Source organism: Mugil cephalus, chromosome 6, assembly GCF_022458985.1.
Source record: "Mugil cephalus isolate CIBA_MC_2020 chromosome 6, CIBA_Mcephalus_1.1, whole genome shotgun sequence".
Lineage (NCBI taxonomy): Eukaryota > Metazoa > Chordata > Actinopteri > Mugiliformes > Mugilidae > Mugil > Mugil cephalus.
In genome coordinates, this window is record NC_061775.1 from 22,577,093 (window position 1) to 22,598,457 (window position 21,365).

The following is a 21,365-nucleotide window of genomic DNA, read 5'->3' on the forward strand; positions in this document are numbered from 1 at the left end:
GTGCATGCACAGTATTTGTGTAAGAGGAGCTGAAAGACAAACAGACACTTCTGGACACGAAGGCGACAGCATGAGTTATGTGTGCGACACAGACACGGCTCGGGTCAGAGGTCGGAGATGTTACTGTTTAGCACAGCAACACACTGTAACACCAGAGCCTGTATTAATACCTGCCCCCGTGAATGTATACGTGCACAGTTTGCTGAAGAGCTCCTCAGATATCTCCGTAATAATTAATCACACATACGCACACACCTTGCCTCTCGGCCCTCCACCGGCCTCCCCCCGCTGCTTTATGGCCTCACCTGCCACAAGAGAGGGATGACAGCCACACTCGGCACAAGAGGGAGGAGAGGAAACGGGAGAGGGAGGGGAGGGGGAGATGTGGTTTCAAGAGTGGATGGAGAGGGGGTGGGGGGGTGAGTGTGAGTTGAAAAGGAGAGAGGAGATGAAAGACAAACACTGAAACAGGTCCAGGGAAAAGGAAAAGAGAGAGAAAGAGTGACAGACAAAGAAAGACAGCCACCAGATGTGTGCAGAGTCACCAGTTCAGTGGAAACCTTGCGAAAAACATTTCTGTTTATTTATGACATCAGCTTGTCGTCAGTGGCTCACGATTTATTTCAATATTAAGTAAAGCTTCAGTGATTATTGAACAGTTTGGGTTACTAAATCAAAAGCAATACTTCTTTTTTTACTGAGGAAGGTTTTTCAATTTGACATAAAAATGCTTTTTTTTTACCCAAAACCAATTACCTACTTAATGACTTAGTATCAACATAAAATGTCGCCTATACACGCCAAGCTTTCTGTGCCAGTATATGTGTCAGTTAGTATCAGCTGTAATTTCTCTTCTTAAAGACAAAAAACAGCTAAAGTTGTCATCAGCTTTTCTTGTATTCATCCGTCAGCTACTTAAAGAAAAGCTCGGCCAATTCATATATTTTTTACGACAAAATCTTTCCCGATGACCCGAGAGACACAGACCCTGTAGCTAAATGAGATTCTACCATAAAGGGTGGATCGACTGCCCGTGAAGTTAAGATTTACAAAGAGCTCTTTTTAAGATGTAACTATGGCCATTGCCATTTTGGCAGCGCTCCAGTAGCCCCGGGGCAATTTAAATGCCGGGATAAAAGGTGGAGCGTGACTGGTGATGAGGTAGGTGGGCGAGGGAAAGGCAGAAATACAAGGGACTTGTGTGGGTGCCCACCTGTAAATCAACGTGGCCAAGGGGTTGCACGACTACAGATTTTTTTTTAAAGTCGATAGTTATGTGATGAAAGTCTCTGATGACGTCACTAATAATAACGCTGTAGAAAGTAACGCTTGCAACAGTAAAACCTATAGTCCACCCATATGTGCGATGTCTCTGCTGCTGTTAACAATGAGAATTTCCCCCATTGTGAGATGAATAAAGGCTTATCTTACCTTATCTTATCTTACCTTATCTTATCTTATCTTATCTTACCTTATCTTATTTTATCTTACCTTATCTTATCTACTGTTTCTGTATACATAGCTCCCATGCTACATACTTTGCGCTGCAGATATGTATAGTCTGTATAAAAACATGCAGCAACTCAGCACCATCAATAGTATTTAATAGTACTCCACGGCGTGTTATAAGATATGATAGTGTAGCTGGATTAAAAGAAAAAAATGCAATATATATTTGAAGGCTTTTTCCGTGTACTGCAGCTAAAGGTCTAACAACTCTGACAAAGTAATTCACACACTTGTGTGATCAGTGACTAGTCGAACCTCTACTGAAGTCAACAAACTGACTAGTCTGTGCAACCTGATATGACCTCACTTTATTTATCCATACCCTAAAGCATGACTATAATTGAAACTGGTTAATTGTATTGAAAAAGTAATTAACTACATAAAGCTGTGTTTAAATCTTAATTTTGTTAAATTAACTAATTATTTAAAAAAATGATTTAACATGAGGGAAATGGAAAAACAGCAATACTAAAATGAGCAATATCAATAATATCTATATAGAAAAAAAAAATCTGTCAATGGGTTAAACTTTTTTTTGCTTGACAAAAATTCTAAGTTCTTGTCTCTGAACAAAATGTACCATGTATTTATTTGATACAAGATTCTTTTTTTGCTTTCTTGAAATTCGTTTTTTGCAGTGTGTGGACTGGTTTGCTTTTGGAGCCTGCCTCAAGTGGCCACTCAAGGAACTGCAGTTTTTGGCACCTTGCTTCACATTTCAAACCTCCAGAGGTTGTTGCTCGTATTCAACATATCATTTCATAAGGTACAAGAATGCTTACTTCACATTTTGAATGTGTCTCCATGCATCCAGGCTTTGTGGTACTTAAGCGAAAATTGGCAGAACAAATTTCAAAAATCCCATTGAGAAGCACGTTAGGCCTTTGCCAAACCTTTGGAAAAACATGTAACGCAAGTGGCACTAATTTGAGTCGTCAGCCTGCGGGAGGAGTGGAAAGGCTGGAGGAAAGACGGCAGAAGAAAATAGAGAGTGTGGAAGGAAGGGTCAAAAGAGACAAATGCTTGAAGATAGTTCGGTGGTTAACTTCTTCACCTCTCAAACTACACGTGCCCACAATTTCCAGTACTTTCTCCTGCTCCTTTTCTTCCCCGAGGTCTGAAATATAACATAACTGCTACAAAAAAAAGATCCTGGACTGACAAATCTATTTTGGACAGAGAAAAGAAGGAAGTATGGCCAGTGAGGAATGGATATGTTTATGGCAGGTGGTGGTTAAAATGTTCCACCTGTCTGAGGTTAAGACTGAAAACTATATTTTGTCAGGATTTAAAACTTATGGCCAAGTGAATGTTACATATATACGAAGCATAAATGATGTTAAACTCGTCTAATTATGATATCCAGGTTTATGTAAGCGGTTGTTTGCAGCTGTTTCACTGCCTGGTGCAAATTAGACAATAGAGACTGACCTGCTCCAGAACCAAAGGAGGATTTTAAGAGACAGTGTCAGCCAGGCCGAAGGGAATGACTGCCTGATAAATTAAAATATTTCTAACATATTCCTTTTCTATCACTTTTATTAACTGCAAAGCAAGAAAATACACACAAATGTGAGAAAACTAGTGGAATACTTTCACCAAAGTTGTCCAGACATGAGCAACATTTTGGAAAGAAACGCCAGCAGGTGACTAGCGAATAAAGAAAAATGGAAGCAGTGACTCTGCGACCAGGGGGCTGGAGTAGGCAGCTAAGTGACGGCTGGCTTGAAGGAAGGGCAATTTCTACAACTGTGTATGAATATGCAGTGTTTGTAGTCAGGGGAGAAGATTTCCATTTGTAGTCTAGTCTTTTTTCATAGACCCATCAGAGCTTTTGTTACATCTGTGTGTAAAGCAAAAGAGGCAAAACATGCTCTTATATCCAGTCGATTAGTATGCTAACAAGTTTATATTGAAAATATAGAAAAGTGAAGATTTAATAAAATGATAAAAGCATATATATTTTATATATATTAAATTTTTTTCTTTATCAGGGTCAAGAATTGATAAATACAACTTTAAAAAACACTCGCTTTTCATTTTCAGTTTCTGATGTTAGATGACAGAAACAAAAAAACACACCTGTTTTTTTCATTTTATGCAACTGGAAGTTGTCGCTTTCAAAATAAAAGCAGGTATGAGGACGGTGCTGTGTAACAGAAGTTGATGGACAAGGATCCGTACGTTGTTTTTCAGGGAAGACGATATGACTGCAGAAAAACTAAGCTGTATATTCCAGGTAAAATCTAAAAATAACTACATATAATCAGTGAATAGTTACCCACTAGCTAACATTAACTGATATGCGTGCAAATATTTCTATAAGCCTTGTTTCGCCATGTCAAAAAACACATTAGAGTACTAGGTAGAAGTCATGTATTTGAACGCTCTGGACAGAAACACAGCACCGTCTTCATTCATGCTCTTACTTTGAAAGCGGCATCTTCGGTTTGCAAAATATTTTAAAAAAGGACGTCTTCTAACGATTTTATTTATTAGTTTAAGAAACAGAAAATGAAAATAGACTGTTTTTTTTTTAAGTTTTGTTCATCCATTCTCGACCATTATAAGGAAAAATGCCTTGTATTTCAATCTTAATTTTTGAATTCTCAAAAGAAAATCAAATAACCGTTCATTTTTTAAATTTTTTCTTTAATATCCTTTTCTGAAGGGAAAATCCAATGACCAAAACATACACAGACCAAGGTGAAATAATGTGCATTAACTGAGTAGCCCTAAAAGTCTGAGACATCATACGATAGCCGATGGTCTGCAACACTGAAGATCATATACAATACGGACAGAGTTCTACAATATAATGTGCATATAAGTATACAAACGTCTTCTATTTGGTATTGCTATTATTGCTTAAGAGCAAGTACTGAGGAATGATTGAAAAAGAGGAGAAAGAGGAGGAGTAACTGTGATTCGATACCTCCGTTTTGCTCCGCGCTAGACATGTTTGTTATTGGGCAACTGCCCTTTTAAACACCTGGTATACATTACTATGCATGTGTGTGATCTGTAAGTGTATGAGAGGGACAGAGAGATAAAAGACGGAGGTAGATGGACAGATGGAGGAACTGAGTGAGGGCTGTAGTTCAGTTTTTTTTTTTGCCAACTCCCATGTGTGTTTCCATGAGAGAGAGCACTGACGATGTGACACAAACCATATGTGTTAGGGTAAAGTGCCTGGTGTATTAGTGTGTGCAGCAAAGAAGATGTAACAAAAGAAGATGCATATATATATATTTATATATAAATATACGGATCACTGTCACCTGTTTTCTCATTTCTTTCATTATTTCTTATCCCACGCACATCAGAGAGTTTTAGTCTCAATGCTTCCAAAAGTAATAAAATGAAAATTCAAAGGAATAACCAAAAAAAATATAAATCACGTCTTTATCAGTCTAAATACACCCCTGAAACTTAAAATATATATTTTTTTCTCAAACAACGAACAAAATAATGAATTATTGCACTGCAAGGCTTTGGGCATCTTAAGTGAAATAAATGACATGGGAAATTAAATTCAAGCTTTAGTTTCACAGTACATCATTTGTGTGTGTGGGTGTGTGAATGGGAGTGATTAGACTGACTATGTGTTAGACGTTTTAAAACTCAGTGAGAACAACTTGGTTGAGCCCGGCTCCAAGTTCGCACAAGGACCGAAAAGGAGTTGAGGGAAAACTAATACGAGTCCCCAAATTATTCTGTAAAAGTCTCTGTCAAAAGTTATTGAGCGTGTTACGCTGCCAAAAAGACTTTATGAGATCCTGCAGTGGAACGTAAGTTCAGACCAAGTCATATTTTGTTAGATTTGCCTTCCTAATTTCTAAAATTGGGTTTATAAACATATGAAAAATGTAGCTCCCCAGAGAAAAAGCCTGAAAATCGAAATGTGCAGAGGCCCCTTTTCCTTCAACAGATCAACAGCTAACTATCAGAGGACTCCCTGCTACTTCCCCCCCTCTCTTTTGTTTCCTAGAAGAAAGAAGGAAAACGGTCCAAACCAGGTCTGAATACTGTGCAGCGTGTTCACTTTTACATTTGTTGCTGAAGCTGAACTGTTGTCAGGCCTTAACAATTCGATATGTATCTGGATCAAAATCAAAAATCTAATATAAGGATGAAGCCAAACTGCTGCAGGTTGTGTGTTCACGTTTTTACATCTGGCATTGAATCATCTTATACGCCAATCAGGCATAACATTATGACCACCTTCCTAATATTGTGTAGATCTCCGAAATAGTCGTGACTCATCAGAGAATGGACATGGGCCCTCTGAGGGTGTCCTCATGTGGTGTCTGGAAACAGGATGTTTGTGGATCGTCCTACAGATACTTGATCAGTTTAGGATCTAGTGAATTTGGAGGCCAGGTCAACGTCTTGTGCTGTTCTTCGTGTTTTTTTGAGTTGTTCCTAAACTGTTTTTTTTTTAGCCCTAACCCAAAAGTGTCCCAGCAGAATACTGCATTGTCACAAGATGGTCAAGATGTTATTTACTTCTCCTGTCAGTGGTCATAAAGTTATGCCTGATCGGTGCACATAAAAAGGTACGTGTTCAAAGTGATGTGACTTATTCCTTCACCTGATTATTCTTTATTTTAAAGGTCCAGCATATCATTCATTTGCTTGTGTTGGTGAGGAAACATAACGGTGCAATACGGTGGACAGAACAGAGATAAGAGACTCCGAGATAAATGCTAGAACGTAAGCAAATTAAGCAGGTATAATGTTTACCATGGCTGAGGCTGGTGGAAATGTCACTGACTCCGTAAGTATAATTCATTCTGAAGGCGACATGAATGTTTTCTGAAGTATTTGAAACAAAAACCTCAGATGTCAAACTGAAGTTGCTACCAGAAGCGAAGTCTAAATATCTGTAGGATCCACTGAACGTTGTTGAGACTGACATTATCCTGCCTGGAGCCACTAGCGTGACCAAAATATTTCAAACAACATCATCTCTTTTATCGTTCACTATAACCTGTTTTGGGGATCTGTGGTTAAAACGCTGCAAAACAGAGCAGAGCAGCGTAGGAGCCAGGTCACTTTTAAAATGTAGCACACCATAAAATAATTTAATAAAAGGGACTGTACCAATAATGCAATGCTGCCAAGGTGAACAATCAATAAAAAAAAAAAACAGCAAGCTCTAAACATCTCCCATATATCCTGTCAACAAATACACACACCTTGAGAGCATTAAACAGTGTTGGACTTCCTCCCTCGTATAATTCATTATTTTGATTAATCTTGGCAATTATAGCCGAGGACGAGGATATGCGCTTTTCTCTTCTAATTTATTGTACTTGGCTTACCGCGGTGACTTTTACAAATTGGGCTGTATCCACTTTCAACAGACCGTAAAACAGTAAGAATTAATAACTTTGCAAATCAAACAAGCAAGAAGGGACGCTGTGCATGTCTGTGCAGTATCAGGCCTCCGCGAGGGGAAAGTTGTGGTTTATACAGCGTCAGCCTCCGCGGGCCGGTTTGAGAGACTGTGCAGTTGGACCCTAGCTACAGAAAAGTGCCACATTGGCCGTTGCGCACACGGCCAGGGTGAGAAAGCTTAGACATGGTAATAAACTAGAAAATATTTTGAGTAGAAACAATGGATGAGGGTTAGTTTAGGTAAGGTCAAAGGAGCTTTGCGTATTTTTGTGTTTGAGTCGGTGGTGGGGGTGAGTACAGCTGAGGGCTGACGTCTGATGTTTCGCCTGGTGTGGTATCCCCCGCAACGATCTGCCGGTCGGAGGTTCGTAGGAGAGTGCGCTCTTGGCTGCTGTTGACGTTAACCCCTCCTGACCTCATTATAAATGCGTACGCACACTACTGAAAGGCACACTACTCAGAGTAAAAAAAAAAATTAAAAAATTAAAAAGAAGTTCCCGCTGCGCTTGTTTCCACCTTCTCCTTCATCCAACTGTCATGTGAATTTGTAGCGAAGCTTGGAAATTTTGCAAGAAGTAAAATACGACTGAGGTGTGCTTCCAGCTGGGTTAAAGCTTTTAGATACGTCTGAACCTGAACGCAGAGTTCAGAAAACACATCAATTAGGGGCTAGACGGAATCTTTCAAGAAGTCATTAATAATGTGTAAGTTAAGGTCAGTAAGGAAAAGGTCGTAGTGAACAGATACTCAACACACGTTTTTATTGGCTACACACGATGCCAAATCATTATACTTCTGACACCAATAACATCCTCTGGTTTTCTTGATAGCATTATGAAATGAATGAAAACATGAGGAGATGTGCATATGTCAGCTACGGAACCATTAGTCTAAATCACCCACATTAATATCCAGAAAACTGCTACAAGCTGGAACTGCTGCAGAGCGACGAGACTGGCAGCTAAAAATACTCTGCATGGAAACTCCTCCTGAATTGAACAATGACTTAGCACGAACACACACACACACACACACACACACACACACACACACAGGCACCCTGAAGCCTCCTGGCAGCCGCTGTTAAGTGAATAAACAGGGGCTAATTTTTGCTCCGTGGAGGAAGGATAATGGGGATATAGAGGAGACCTTATTTTTTTATTTATTTTTTTTTAACTAAAAACACAACCTTTGCTATTACAAAGGCTCCACAGAGAAGTGAAGGAAAGGACTCGCTGTTTCTTTGCCTCTTGAGGAACAGACACGATGTTGATTTATGTTCAACGTGTTCTCCTTAGTTATATTCTTGTGGCATCAATTTTTTTATTTGAAATTCCAGGTAGCTCATTGTGGTTTTTTAATGAATGTGTCTATAGTTGGTAAAACAAAATCAGCATCGGCTAACTTAAGCTTTTGCATACAGAACGAGAACAAAGTTTGTTTTGGCCAGGTCATCTTGACTTCATGAGAAGCTCAAGTGCCGAACTCCAGGTAAGTCCTCGTAGGGCCCTCCCGCTGCAGCATACGTCACATTGCATTGTGGGAGACAGACGATGAGAGAGTGGCAGCCAGCATTTCCGCTCTACTGCATTAACCACGCCCACTTCCAATTTCTAACCAATCACAGAGTAGATGTCGAACACAACATGAGAAAAAAAGTTCTACCCGGTTGATGCGACGAGAAAAAACTGCAAGAACTCCCATACGGGGAACAAATTTCTCGCTTCTTGCAAAGTTTTTAACAGCCTTAATCTAGCAACAAATGTGTTTTATTGAATCTGGTACAGATGCTTTAATGTTTTTTACTGCTGCCTTTGCATCCTCCGTCTTCTACACAATTTCCCATGTGATTACGTCTTTGGGAAGGTTTGGTTAAATCCCTGACTCATTTTTATTTTTAAGGCATTTTGTGATGTGCAAATAGAACAGAATATTAATTTAAATAATATAAATACAACAAAGTCTAAGAAATAAATTCACCAATATAAAATAAATAAATTCACAACAAACTGTCATAATTATCTTAATAAAAACTGCCGTAACATCACGTGTAGCATCAGTGCAAAAGCAATAGAGCTAAGGGGGCGGGCTGCTGCTGTTGCTGCTGATGACCGACCCATGTTATTGCCAAAATGAAAGTTTTTTTGTTTTTTGTAATTTACAAATTTTCAATAAAGTTGGAGGAAAAAGAAGACCTAAGTTGTCGGTAATTAAACATTCAGTTGCCATGGTTATGTGTCCTTGTCTTTTATTTGTGAATATATTCTGAGTTCCTTGTTTTATTTTGTTAGGTTTCTTGGTTTCCTGTTTTGTGTTACTCCCCGTGTTTCACTTTGATTGCTGACTTGTTTCTCCTTGCGTGCTCTGCCCTCATTAGTTTCACCTGTGTCTCGTCCTCCCGCCGCCCCTGTGTGTGTATATATAGCCCTGCCTTTCCGTTTGTCCCTTGTCAAGTTGTTTTTGTCCCATGATCCAGTCCCTGTGTTTTTCGTCGCTTTGCCGTTTTTCTATGTTCTTGTGTTTTTTTTTTTCTTTGTTTGTTGGATTTTCCTGCCGCCTGCAGCACCTTTAGCTCCATTTATTACATTTATTTATTTGGAACCCCAGCCTCATCATGTTTTTGTCCTGCATTTGGGTCCATTCCTCTGGTTACTACTGTTTGCGTCAGCACCAGAGCCATTATGGTACAGAGAATCACTGCCCATCCCTGCTCAGGCAGAAGTACATGCCCTGATCTTCGTGGAATTAGTGTATTTATGGAGACAGAACTGCTGATAAAATTTGTTTCCGGGTTGTCTTTTTAGGTTTTTAACTCTGTTTAAGGAAGAATTGGAAACTGCTGTTCTTGCCACTGTTAATTCTAACGTCTGTGAAGATTCTAAAAAAAAAATTAAAAAAGAAGACAAAACTAAGGAAATTGAACTTGTTTTTGTTTTCGATATAAGCTCTACTGCTGTTTTTTCAGGAATGCTATGGCCTTTTCTTGGTAGAGCTACATTAACCAGGCAATAAAAGATACTGGAGCCACAAGGATAGGAATCTTTGCCAGCTTCTCTCCCAAGAACAAATGCACAAACAGGTTGGCACTGCAACCAGGGTTTGGACATTGCTCTTTAGTCCTGCATCAGAGGCTTTTAATTAGAGCGGTATTATTAGATTTATGGCTTGACGGAGATAAGCATCAGGGTAAGGTGTACATTTACACACCTAAGAGTGTTAGTAAAGGCAGATTTATGGTTCTGCGTTGGTAATTATTTGAACAACTCTCCATCTGCGCAGAGTAAAGGATTGTAGGAATTCAGCCAACTCAGAATATACAGAGACAAGCTCGCATGGAAGTTAACACAGTCCATAAATTGCAGTTTGGTTGAAATGTTGTCTTGACTAGGAACGACCACAAACAACAAAGGTGCATAGACAGTGGCTACTAATTAAGTGGTTTCCATGATCAACACTTGTTTCACTTCACTAGAGAAGAAGTTCTTTGTCCAGTCTTTTCTACAGAAAGAATAGAGTAGCTTATGTTTTGTGACAGAAACCACAAATCCCTGTAAACAAAGTTGAGTCATTCATGCTGTTCTACTACTGTTGGTTGCTGTTTTTATTTATATTTTCTACCTTTTTTTATCTTATTTAATTTATCTTGTTTAGTCACTGTTACTAGTATCTGTATACTGTTTACTAGTATCTATATATTATAGATACTATGGATAACAATCCGGGATTGTGCATAATTTTATTCCATCTCATGCTTCTGTATGGTTGCATATGACAAATAAAAATCCTTGAATCCTTGAATCTTTGAAGGCAAACAAATGCAAAGCTTCATGCACCACCAACATTGCACAGTGCCAATGCAATTCCATCCTTGAGTCATTACGTCTTACGTAAACTTTAAGCTTAGGAATGCAAATTAGTATGATGTACTCCCAGATGGAGCAGTTTGTGGGCATGTCTTTACCTGAGCGCAGCGTCTGTGGTTCTCACACCAAACCAGCACCTGGTCACTCTGAAAGAGACAAAGTCGGAGGAAAAATTAAAACATGCACACACACACACAAATAAATAAATCTTTCACAGACAAACCCGGCGTTTGACATGTTTTTCCCCACATTTAACCTTTTCACATGAAAGCAGGCAGAAAGCAAAATATTGTTCATAAAATGTCACTGACAAAAATGACATAACCGGAGCCAACCTGCAGAGACGCAGACAGACACACACTCAACCTTTCTCCTATTTATATAATTATCTTCTGGGCGAAAATGACTTAACACACTGTGTTTGTGGCTGCAGAACCAGACGGAGACCACGTCACTTGGTGAGATATATGTTTATGTGTGTATCTTTGAGTGTATGCGAGTGTGTGTGTGTGTGTTAGTGTGTGTACTGTTAACTGGTACTGAGTCAAGACCACCAGTAAACACGGCTGCTTCAACCACTGTGACAGAGGGAGACGTCATCTCGTGACCGCAGGGACAGAAATACAGATGAATCAAAGCAACATCCTTAAAGTCTCTTTCGATTTAAACTCTATAAAACTAATTAACACCCATTCATGTTTTATTTGATCCATCGATACATTTACGCTTTCACTTACAAATGAACAAACAGCCGTTACCACACAGAAATCTTTCCCTTATCTGGATTTTTGCAAACTCTATGATGTGGAGAATTACTCAACACAAGATTTTATTACCTTCAGTTGTAGTGTTTTATAAAACTAACAGTACAGAAAGATGTAACATTTATTATATAACCCACACACTGATCAGGCATAACATTATGACCACCTTCCTAATATTGTGTAGCTTCAGGAGATCTGAAGAGCGATTTGGAAGCTCTGCGTGGCAACTCCCAGCCAATAGCTACTTTATGAATTAGCTCAAAGCAGGCGTGTAATTCCCGGAAAACAGCTCATTTCTCACTAAACTGGCAACTATGTTAATATGGAAAACAATAATAAACAAGTTTATTTGTCATCTAATGAATTAATAAATAACTTAATTGGTTTAGGACTCCGTTGGTTTCACAGTGTGGATGCTAATCATTGTTTCACTGAGGCAAAATGAATTTGTGGAAACCTTGGAGCACTGATCATTTTCACACATATGCAGAAATCTGGTGCGGCTGTTGGTTTGTTGGTTTTGGAAATGCGAAAGAAAAATCTGGAGAGGCGAAGCAGTTAGGAACAAACCATTACGTTTGAATTAGATTTAAGGATTGCTAATCATTTAACGCTTTGAAATGCTAACCCCGTTTGCACGATGAGACACTCAGTGAGTTGTGTGGCAACGGAGCCGCTCTTCCCTCCGCAACACTTTGTCACCATCAGCAAAATCACGATGCCATAATGCAACGTCAAAACAGCTATTAGAACATTTCTGTGTGTGCGCGCACGTTCGCGTATCTGCCTGGGTGTGCGCACCTTCAGAGAGCGTCGGCCTCCATCGGTGTGTGTGCATGTGCGCGAGTGCGGGATAAGCCCCTTTAACGACGCTTAAAACCCTCTCCTGAGTGAGCTGTATTTAGCGTGAACCAAGCTCATCCCTTTCCATGCACACACACCCATTTCAGGGCTTCTCCTCCCTCAGTAGCCTTTGTGCTTCTGGTATGACGGGGGGTTACGGGGTTAGAGTTTGGGTAACACTTCTGGGGTTAAAGGTCAGAGATTAGGAGTTAGGGGATTTCACACCACAGAAGATGCTGAATTGACTCACCTTTACACATTCAACACAGATGCAAACTTTCCTTTTCTTTTGGTGAAATAGCTGTAGCTAAGTTGGACTTTGATGTATGGAGGGAGACTTGTCCAGCCTCCACGTCTTATAATTAAGCTATTAAGTGTCACTGGCCAAAGTCTAAAAGGGAATTACGCCCGTGACATACTTTTAAAGAGGTGTTCACACGGATCAGTTAATACAGTCTTAAGCTCCTTCCTGACAATAAGATGGGGAACTTCAGCCTCTCCAGATTTTTCTTTCACGTTTCCAAAACCAACAAACCAACAGCCGCACCAGATTTCCTGCGTATGTGTGAAAATGATCAGTGCTCCAAGGTTTTTCGCAAATTCATTTCGCCTCGTCATACGCGCGCTCGCGTCCGTGCGCACCGCTACAGCTGCTTGCCATTGCCTCGGTTGTCCGGCTGTTGGCAGCAATGAAGAATTGGTTGACTTTCAAAAGACAGAGACGCAGCGAGTGAGACCGAAATGGACATTTTGACCGAAAAAGGTCACGACAAATATGTTCAATGTTCCCAGCGCATAAATGTCTAAAGAAATAAAGATTACTGGATAAACGCGGGGGGGAAAATAAAATGGAAATTTCTTGCCTACGCCTGTGTGCCTTTAAGACTAAATGAGTATTGAAGGAGCAGACACCTTAGGCTTAACAGTAATCTGTGCTAGATGTTAAAAGGGATAATGCTGTAGCTAAACCGGCCTCCTGCAGAGACGGACAAGAGGGAGAAGAAGAAGAAGAAGAAAGCAGTGGAGCATTAAAGTAATGGTTTAACCCCTGATGAATAGATGAGCAACACGTCCGTGGGGACGGCTGAATGGAAAGAGGAACAGATGAGAGGAGGAACAGAGGAACCGGCGTCATGGCATCACTACAGAGACGGAGGAACACTTTCCTCTCCAGCCCACGTTGCAAGATTCCTCTCGCCTTCAAGAGACTCTTATTAGAAAAAGCAAACAGCGTCGCACGTCACCTAGTTGCCATGGATACGCACATCTTACAGTAGCAGTGGAGTGGACGAGCTCCCTAACTCTCTGAAGCATTAAAATATTTCTAAGGAGCGCCTATAGGTGGGAGGCGCTCTCTCTTCTGGTCCTGGATCGTTGATTAGAGAGGGTTGAACATTTGTACACCACACACACACACAATCACAATTCACATTCCTTCTTCCTCCTGCTGCCTCTCATCCCGATTAGCCCTCTTTTGGTCACTCTCTGTCGCTCCTTCTGTCTTTCATTTGGACCCTCTGCCTCTCCACGTCTCTGCCAACTCCTGTAAATATGACAGCCGAGGGCCTGGAAAGAATGGTGATGATAAACTGTGGATGCTGCAGTCAGAAGAACTGAGGACAGTGTAGAGGCCAGTTAAACATCTCCAGATTTCCACGGAGGAGATATAAAGCTGTGTCCCCCCCCCCCCCGCTGGCCTCACATCTTCATCCTCTCTCTTAATCTTTTTCACGCTCGCTTTCTTTCTCCGTCTCCCCTGCCATAACATCACCCCCTCCCTTCCCCATTCTCGGTGCACATTTAATGCTCACACATATGGATATACACACTCATCCCAAGTCAATTTCATGGGACATATTTGCTGTCAGAGCCAATTAAGGCAGTTTAGACAGGTCTGTGTGCCGCATGGCTATTAAACGGTGGTCAAAGTGAGGTTTCTTGGGGTCTCGGGGTCTGTGGCAAAACAGCTGCACATGTTGAAAGAGTCTGCGAGAAGAAAAAAAAAAGAGGATTGGCAGAAGGTGACTAGAGAGAAAGGAAGTTGGATGCGGGGGAGACGGTGAAACAGAGGGAGGACATTGAAAAGAGCGGAGGGACGCAGTCAAAAGAAGGTGAAATATGGAAATGAGGACTGCCACCTCTGCCTGGAAAGGATGGGAAGTGTTTCTAGTTGTGAAATAAGACACAATAAATTCTGGTTACTGCTGTTCGTCTGGCTGACATTTACTTTTTAGGGTTATTTTATCAATGGGAATCCAACATTAACAATAATATGTTTTATCCAAAGTGGAATCTATTTATAAAACTTCTTTTAAGACCTCCTGTCGCTTTTTTTTTTCTTTTTTCATTCCTACACTGCCAAGATAATCTGCTTGAAAAATATCAAGAGAATTTCACTTGAATGGAATGAGAAAAAAAAAAAACACAAAAAGCGTTTGATTCTAATGATGGATTTCTGCATGGTTGGATTTCAAACCAACACGAGAAGCACTTAAACTTTTTTTTTTTCTTAAGCCTGGGATTCACAAGAGAAGTCTGTCACGAGAGAGCCATCAGAGAGAGAACTGACCCACAGAGCAAGAAACACTTGCACTAAAGGATTTCCACATGGCTCTGATGGCTGCTGAGTCCACAGCAATCACTGCGGAAGAAAAACAACCTGATATTAGCCACTGACACAAACACACACACACACACGCACGCACAAGGAAAACGCGCGCACGGTGAACGCGCACAGCTGCACACACCCTTCAAGTGTTTGAACGAGAGTGAGATATAAATCACACTTCTGCCAGATGCAGCGATAAAAAGTGTGTGTAGGAAAGACAGAGTAGGGGAGAGTGTGCGCACGTATCCTGTGTGTGTGTGTGTGTGTTTTGTGGTCAGTCTTTGCGGTGAGGCGCAGTAGAAAGTCTATTTAACACGAGGCATTAACTCTGCTAATCACACCCAGATGACCAGAAGCAAACACAGCTACGGTGTGCGTTGTGTGCATGTGTTGTGTGCGTGTGTTGTTTGTGCGATGGATCCATCATGACTAACTTCCACTAAACAGAATATAAAGTCCTTTCCTAAAAAGCCCGCGATGACGTATCAACCATTCCCGACAGATGCCCTTAATTAGCCCACGTGTGCGCACCCATATGCATTTGGGTGCTGGTGTGTCAACGTTGGTGTTTGTGGTGCCCCGCGTCCTGTAAGCAAACGAGCGTCAGAAACGAAGCGCCTCCCGTGTGCATCTGTCCTCTGTTTGAAAGTCCATCAGCGGAGAAAATTAGCTACGAATTACAGGCTGAGTTCATTATTATGAGAATTTTTCCTGTTTGCTTTTATTGAGTCATTTGGAAAGATTGATGCCGCTCTCACATCTGTACAATAAATACGAAGCCAAAGCCAGCTAGCCTAGCTGCCAACCAGTGGAGAATACAGAAAGTAATTGGTCCAGACAATTTCATTTGTCATTTTTGTGTTTGAGTTTGGTATAAATTAAAGCACTGAGATGCAATGTGTTAACTTTTAAGCTTTGTCTGGGGTATCCACGCCAGCTGTTTCCCCCTGTCTCTGGTGTTTGCACAAAGCTAAGTTAGGGTATGATTAACACACCAAACCAACATCAAAGTACTACTGGAGGAGGCATCGAAGGTCGACTGTGACGCTGCCTGTGCCTGGGCCAAAAAAGCTGAACACACAATGGCCGGCTAGTATTTACATTCTGTGCCTGAGTGAAATGAAATAACTCTTCATACCAGCAGGTGGCAGTAGTCTGTGTTTGTCATTCAGAGGGAGAAACCAGAAGATCTAGGATTAGCGTGAAGGCTATGGAAATCATCCGTTAGGTCTACAGTTTATTCATTCTCTCTGATCATGTTGTCGTGAAAGTGGTGGATTGTCCAGATGAGATGAAGCGTTAAAACAAGAAGTGGTGGGGTTAGGGTACCAGGTAGGTACACCGCAAAAACTAGGGTCACAAACGTTCACAAATGTTCAAGTGTCGGGATATTTTGAAGATACTTCCCAAACTGCACCAATGCGAAAACGCTAGGGGAGACGGAGTGGACGCTTACTGTTGCTTGATAACACGCTTATCTGTTCCGTATCCTTCTAGACTTGTTTCTCTGATGTTGACAAAATAAAACCTACATAGCGACACACATGTCTGATATCAACCAATGTGGCTCCCTGCATCTGCGAACAGTTCGGGAGGTTTAAACCCATCACATTACAAGATAATCTAGGCCAAACGTCCTGAGAAAGGTCTGATTTTCTTCCTACAGTTCCTCGGGAGTGGAGGTGGTGGTGGGGGCGGGGGGGTCGGTGGATAAATCAGCGGAACCCTCCTGTAGTCAGCCCAGCATAACACTTGGCAAACTTTCTGAAGATGTTGAACTTTTCCATTAAGTTCAATTACATATCTGCTAAGTGAAAGAGTCACGAGAAGAAAACAAAAGAGGAGAAGAATGGATTTAAGTATCACATATAATACGCCATCACAGTTTTGATGTGGTAACAGAGTTTCTGTGTGTGTGTCTCTCTCTTTCTGCAGCTAGGAGAACAAAAGCCTCGCCGCTCAATGCCTTTTCATTCCAGCTGTGATTTACTGTCTTGGAATTTCTGGTCTTGGTTTCAGGTGAGACTCAATCCCACACCGCCACGACTTTATCGCCATCCGTCCGTTCCCCCGCGTCTCCACGATCGAATGACAGGGCAGTCACAGAGCAGCAGAGGCTTTATCTCCGAGGTGAATCAAACAAGCCTTTGTCTCCCGCCGTCGCTCGCCCCCTGCGCCTGTCTCTCCGCCTGCCTGTCTGCCTGCATATCAGGCCGCGTCCACGGGTTGTGTGTCAGTTCCCCAGGTTGTCTGTCCTCACGTACGTCTGTCACACTCCCCTCTGCCTGTCTTTGTGCTCGACCGAGTCTGTCTACCTGCCTTTATCTCCGCGTCTGCCTCCGCGCAACCTGACCTGCCCGTTGTCTCTGGTCTTTTTCAGAGCGTGACTGTTTGGCTGACCGACCTCTGGGCTGATTAGAGTTACCTACCGCAGAGCAGCACGCACACACACACACACACACATAAACATGAATGAAGCACATTCAGACTCAACACTGGCCCTCGGCCCTGGCTCAGACCGCTAACCATCCGCTCATCAGCGCCGCAGACCTGAGAGCGTCTAAGACACCCGGTCTAATCTGATTTGCTACGTACGTGCAAAAAAGATTCAGCTCTGCAGGCCAGGCCGGAGTTTTTCCTTTATTTTTAGGAGTTTACATCAAGGAAGAATTTGGGAATATGACAACATACCAACACATGTGCACACACAAAGGAGCTATAATTACACCATTACACCACACAAGGGAAAGTAGTGGAAAACCCAGAGACGCAGCAGAAAGCGAGGTGTAAATAGAAAACTGGTGACTCACATTCTAGTGGCTACACACTAGCCACACACACACACACTGAGAGAAAGATGGAGCCCAAAATACAGGGTTCACCCACATGAAGCCAGAGGAAGCGATGTGTGTGTGTGTGTGTGTGTGTGTGTGTCTGAGTGTGGTGACAGAGGACGATGAGTAAAGCTCCGTTTGACTTAACTCATGTTACAGTTTCTGGAGTTTTTTATCAAGAGGGGTTTTTTTTGTTTTTTTCCCGTCCTTTTAAGCGTTATGTTCTTTAAATGAATGAATGCTGTAACATCGCTCCCAACCCATCAATCACTCTGTGTGCTCTCACTGGTCTATAATAGGTTCAGGGAGTGATGCTATTCACCAGGATGTGGCTGTGAGGAAACTTGTTTCCCTGTTTGCTCAAAGTTTAGATGTTCTTTTTATTTTGGTATGAACGCACAGAGTTTTCGGCGCCTCTTTAAAGCCCCAAATGAGTCTCTGAGTCACACATCAACGCGTTTCTTTCCTGTTCGCCACAGTGCTGCTCATCCACAGTCAGCGCTGGCCTCCTTTTTCTTACATGTGTTAAATTATTATTTTCTTTGATGATTAATCTTTTATTTGTTTTTATATCACATAAGCTTGTCGGTTTCCCAGATATCTGCAACATCTTAAATGAATTTGATTTCTCTAACCGCTTGACAAATTCCAATTTTTAATTAAAGGACCAGCTTCACTTCTGAGAATTAAGAACTAGCAATTAATTTAGTAAATTACTCTTCAAGCTTTTTTAGTCATGTGATTGCACATTAAATGTCTTATTTTGTCCAAATGCCAAAAGACATTGACTTGACAACAAAATATAACAGAAAGAATAACGATATATTTATATTAAAGAAGCTGGAACAAGCACATTTACAGATTATACAGTTGTTTTCCTTTAAGTCATCAGTTTTTAGATTCTTGATTTGTTTATTTTGGATGTATTTAGTAATTAGTTACAAAGAACGTCTGATGTTGCATGTATAAAAGACACATGAAGTTAATTTGAAAAGTTTTCTATACAGCACACCAGTCAAAGCTCATTTCCCTTCTGGATTTTGACATATTTTTCCAAAAGTTAAGACTGTCAGCAGAGTCAGAAAGTCGCGGAAGAGTAAAACAGTGAAAGTTGAATAAGACACAAGAAATGACAGCATTTCAGAGTGAACGCAAGATTTTGTTTCACCTTTAAATATGAAACCAAAGTAGAGCATTAATCTGTGGCCAGCTTGCTGCCCCGAGTCAGTCACTTTTATTTCTGTTTGATGTTATACATCTGACTACTGCTCTGCACTTCATAAAGTTTAAACCAAATGTTCCCTTTCTCACACCTCTCCACCAGAAATCCCACCGCACGCTCACACTCACACACACACACACTCGCACAAACGCACACACACGAATCTCGGACGATGGAGAGTCATCCAGGGGCCACCCTCATTACCCAGCGCACAGGTGGCGGGAGTCTATTCTGGATGGACAAGGACCAGACCAAACCTTCTTTTTATACATGAACATATGCAAACCCACACACATACACACTTCCCTCTACACACTTCAGAGCCATTGGGGCTGAACTCTGTGGTTAATGACTTTCCCACCCACTACACAGCATGCACATGTTGAAGCCGTTAACGATAAGTGGCTTTTCGAACTTGGTAACGTCCTAATGTCCCCGTTAATCTCACATTCCTCACTACAAAGGCGGCGGTGCATGGGCCAGCAATTTCAGCGAGATGAGATGAGCAATTTTGTGAACTATTAACAAACAACTTTTTTTTTTTTTTTTTTCCAGCTTACCTTTGCTCCTCAGAGTAATGACACGGGGCAACTTCAGTCTGAGCAACATCGCAACATTTAGCCAAAAGAAATACGTCGGATAGAAGTTTCTTCTGATTAATAATTTAGGCAGTGAGTGCTTTGCTCAGCTTTTAGATTGTGCATAACTACACCTCTTTGCCGATCTAAAATCGCACAACATGGCACATGAGTTCATGTAAAGGCAATGTATACAGTGACAGAGAATTAGTATATTTTTTTAGTGTTTAAGTGATCCGTGGCCACATGGACTGCAGAATTTATCACATGTGGACAATGCTAAATAAGAAAATCAATTGAAAGATCATTATGCCTGTATATTACATTATATATATATATAAATTCAATCATTTTTAATCACAACATTGTCTCTTGGCTTCACCTGAGTGAATAAAGAATCTCGTATGTTTAGTTTCACACTTCAGTGTTCCACTAAGAAATATTTCCAGAGACGGTAAATATAAAAAGTAGCATTAAAGCAATATCAGGTTGTTGTAAAGTGACTGTTAATGCACAAACAAAAGCACACTGACCTCATTGAACTAATGACCAAGACCAATAGCAGTTTTAGCTGGTCAACAACACAGATAGTAATAGCAAATGGCTCAAAACCCCAGAAAATATATCTAATGCAAGAACTTTGGGTACAAATTGCAGGTGGTAGGTCGCAGTTTCCTTACCTTTTGAAGGGTTTTATTTGCCATATTGAACCAATGTAGTAACACTAGGTTTTAAGAGATAAATGACAACAACGTGTGCTTGTTTTTTTGTTGTTGTTGTTGTTGTTTGCTTGTTTGTTTTATATATTGTGGTCCTGTTGAGGTCATATTTGGCACACACGTTGAACAGACTGTGGGAAATGAAGGCTGTGGGTACCTGGAGGTGCCTGAAAGCAGCGGTTAGCTGGGTCATGTGCAGAGTGAGGCACCTGGACGTGCATCTGGCGCTGCTGACTTTCTCCTCAACATCCTCCAGCTCCGGTGAGCTCCTGCGAGCACGAGTCACCGCCAGCGCCGCGCAGAGCAGCACCAAACCGGCCTGACGGACTGACATTTCACGCGCAGCGAGGAAGACAACGCCAAATTGAAAGCGACGAACTAAATCACTGGACGCTGGACTTTTCCTTCCTCGTGTCTTCTGCCTCCTGTATTCTGTCCGCGTGCTGCTCTCGCGACCCTGTTAAGTTGAGAATGAAAACATCTCGCCTGCCGCGGGAGTAGGGAGTGGAGCGTGCTCTACCCTCCTCGCGGACACTCCCACCACCGGTACAAGTGCGTCCACGCGGAGTAGTAATGTTCTTCATCCAGATTATACTGATTATCGTCGTCACCACCACCACTTAACCCAGGGGTGTCACACTCGTTTTAGTTCAGGGGCCACATATTCCCCTATTTGCCCTCAAACTAACATAATAGCATAATAACCTGTAAATAATGACAACTCCAGATTTTTTTTTTACCCCATTTGTTTTAGTGCAAAGAGGAGCAGGTGAATAAGGAGAATGTTTACATTTAGGAAACTATCTTTGTCAAACTCATTTTAGTTAGGGGTTCAATATACCCCTAATTTGATCTCAAGTGGGCCAAACCACTCAGATAACAGCATCATAACACCCAAGTTAGTAACCCAAGTTATTCACAATCATCATCGTCATCAGTGACAGGAGCGTTTAGATTCTGACTCAGCTACAGTTCATTAATCCGGTGCATGAAGGGCACTGATGTGAATAATAAAATGTTAT

General features: G+C 41.4%; 1 protein-coding gene across 2 annotated transcripts in view; it reads right to left on the reverse strand.

The window, feature by feature from the left end:
- anos1b (anosmin 1b) overlaps window positions 1–20,868 on the reverse strand; it is a 43,907-nt gene extending 23,039 nt beyond the window's left edge. The window contains exons 1-2 of one of the 2 annotated variants that reach the window (XM_047586252.1): window positions 20,501–20,868; window positions 10,874–10,921 (exon numbers count right to left, since the gene is read on the reverse strand). In XM_047586252.1, the coding sequence (XP_047442208.1) occupies window positions 10,874–10,921; window positions 20,501–20,677 (225 nt within the window). In that variant the 5' untranslated portion in view covers window positions 20,678–20,868. The remainder of the gene's footprint in view (window positions 1–10,873; window positions 10,922–20,500) is intronic. The other variant, XM_047586251.1, reaches the window with a different exon arrangement.
- Between the last annotated feature and the right edge of the window lie 497 nt (window positions 20,869–21,365).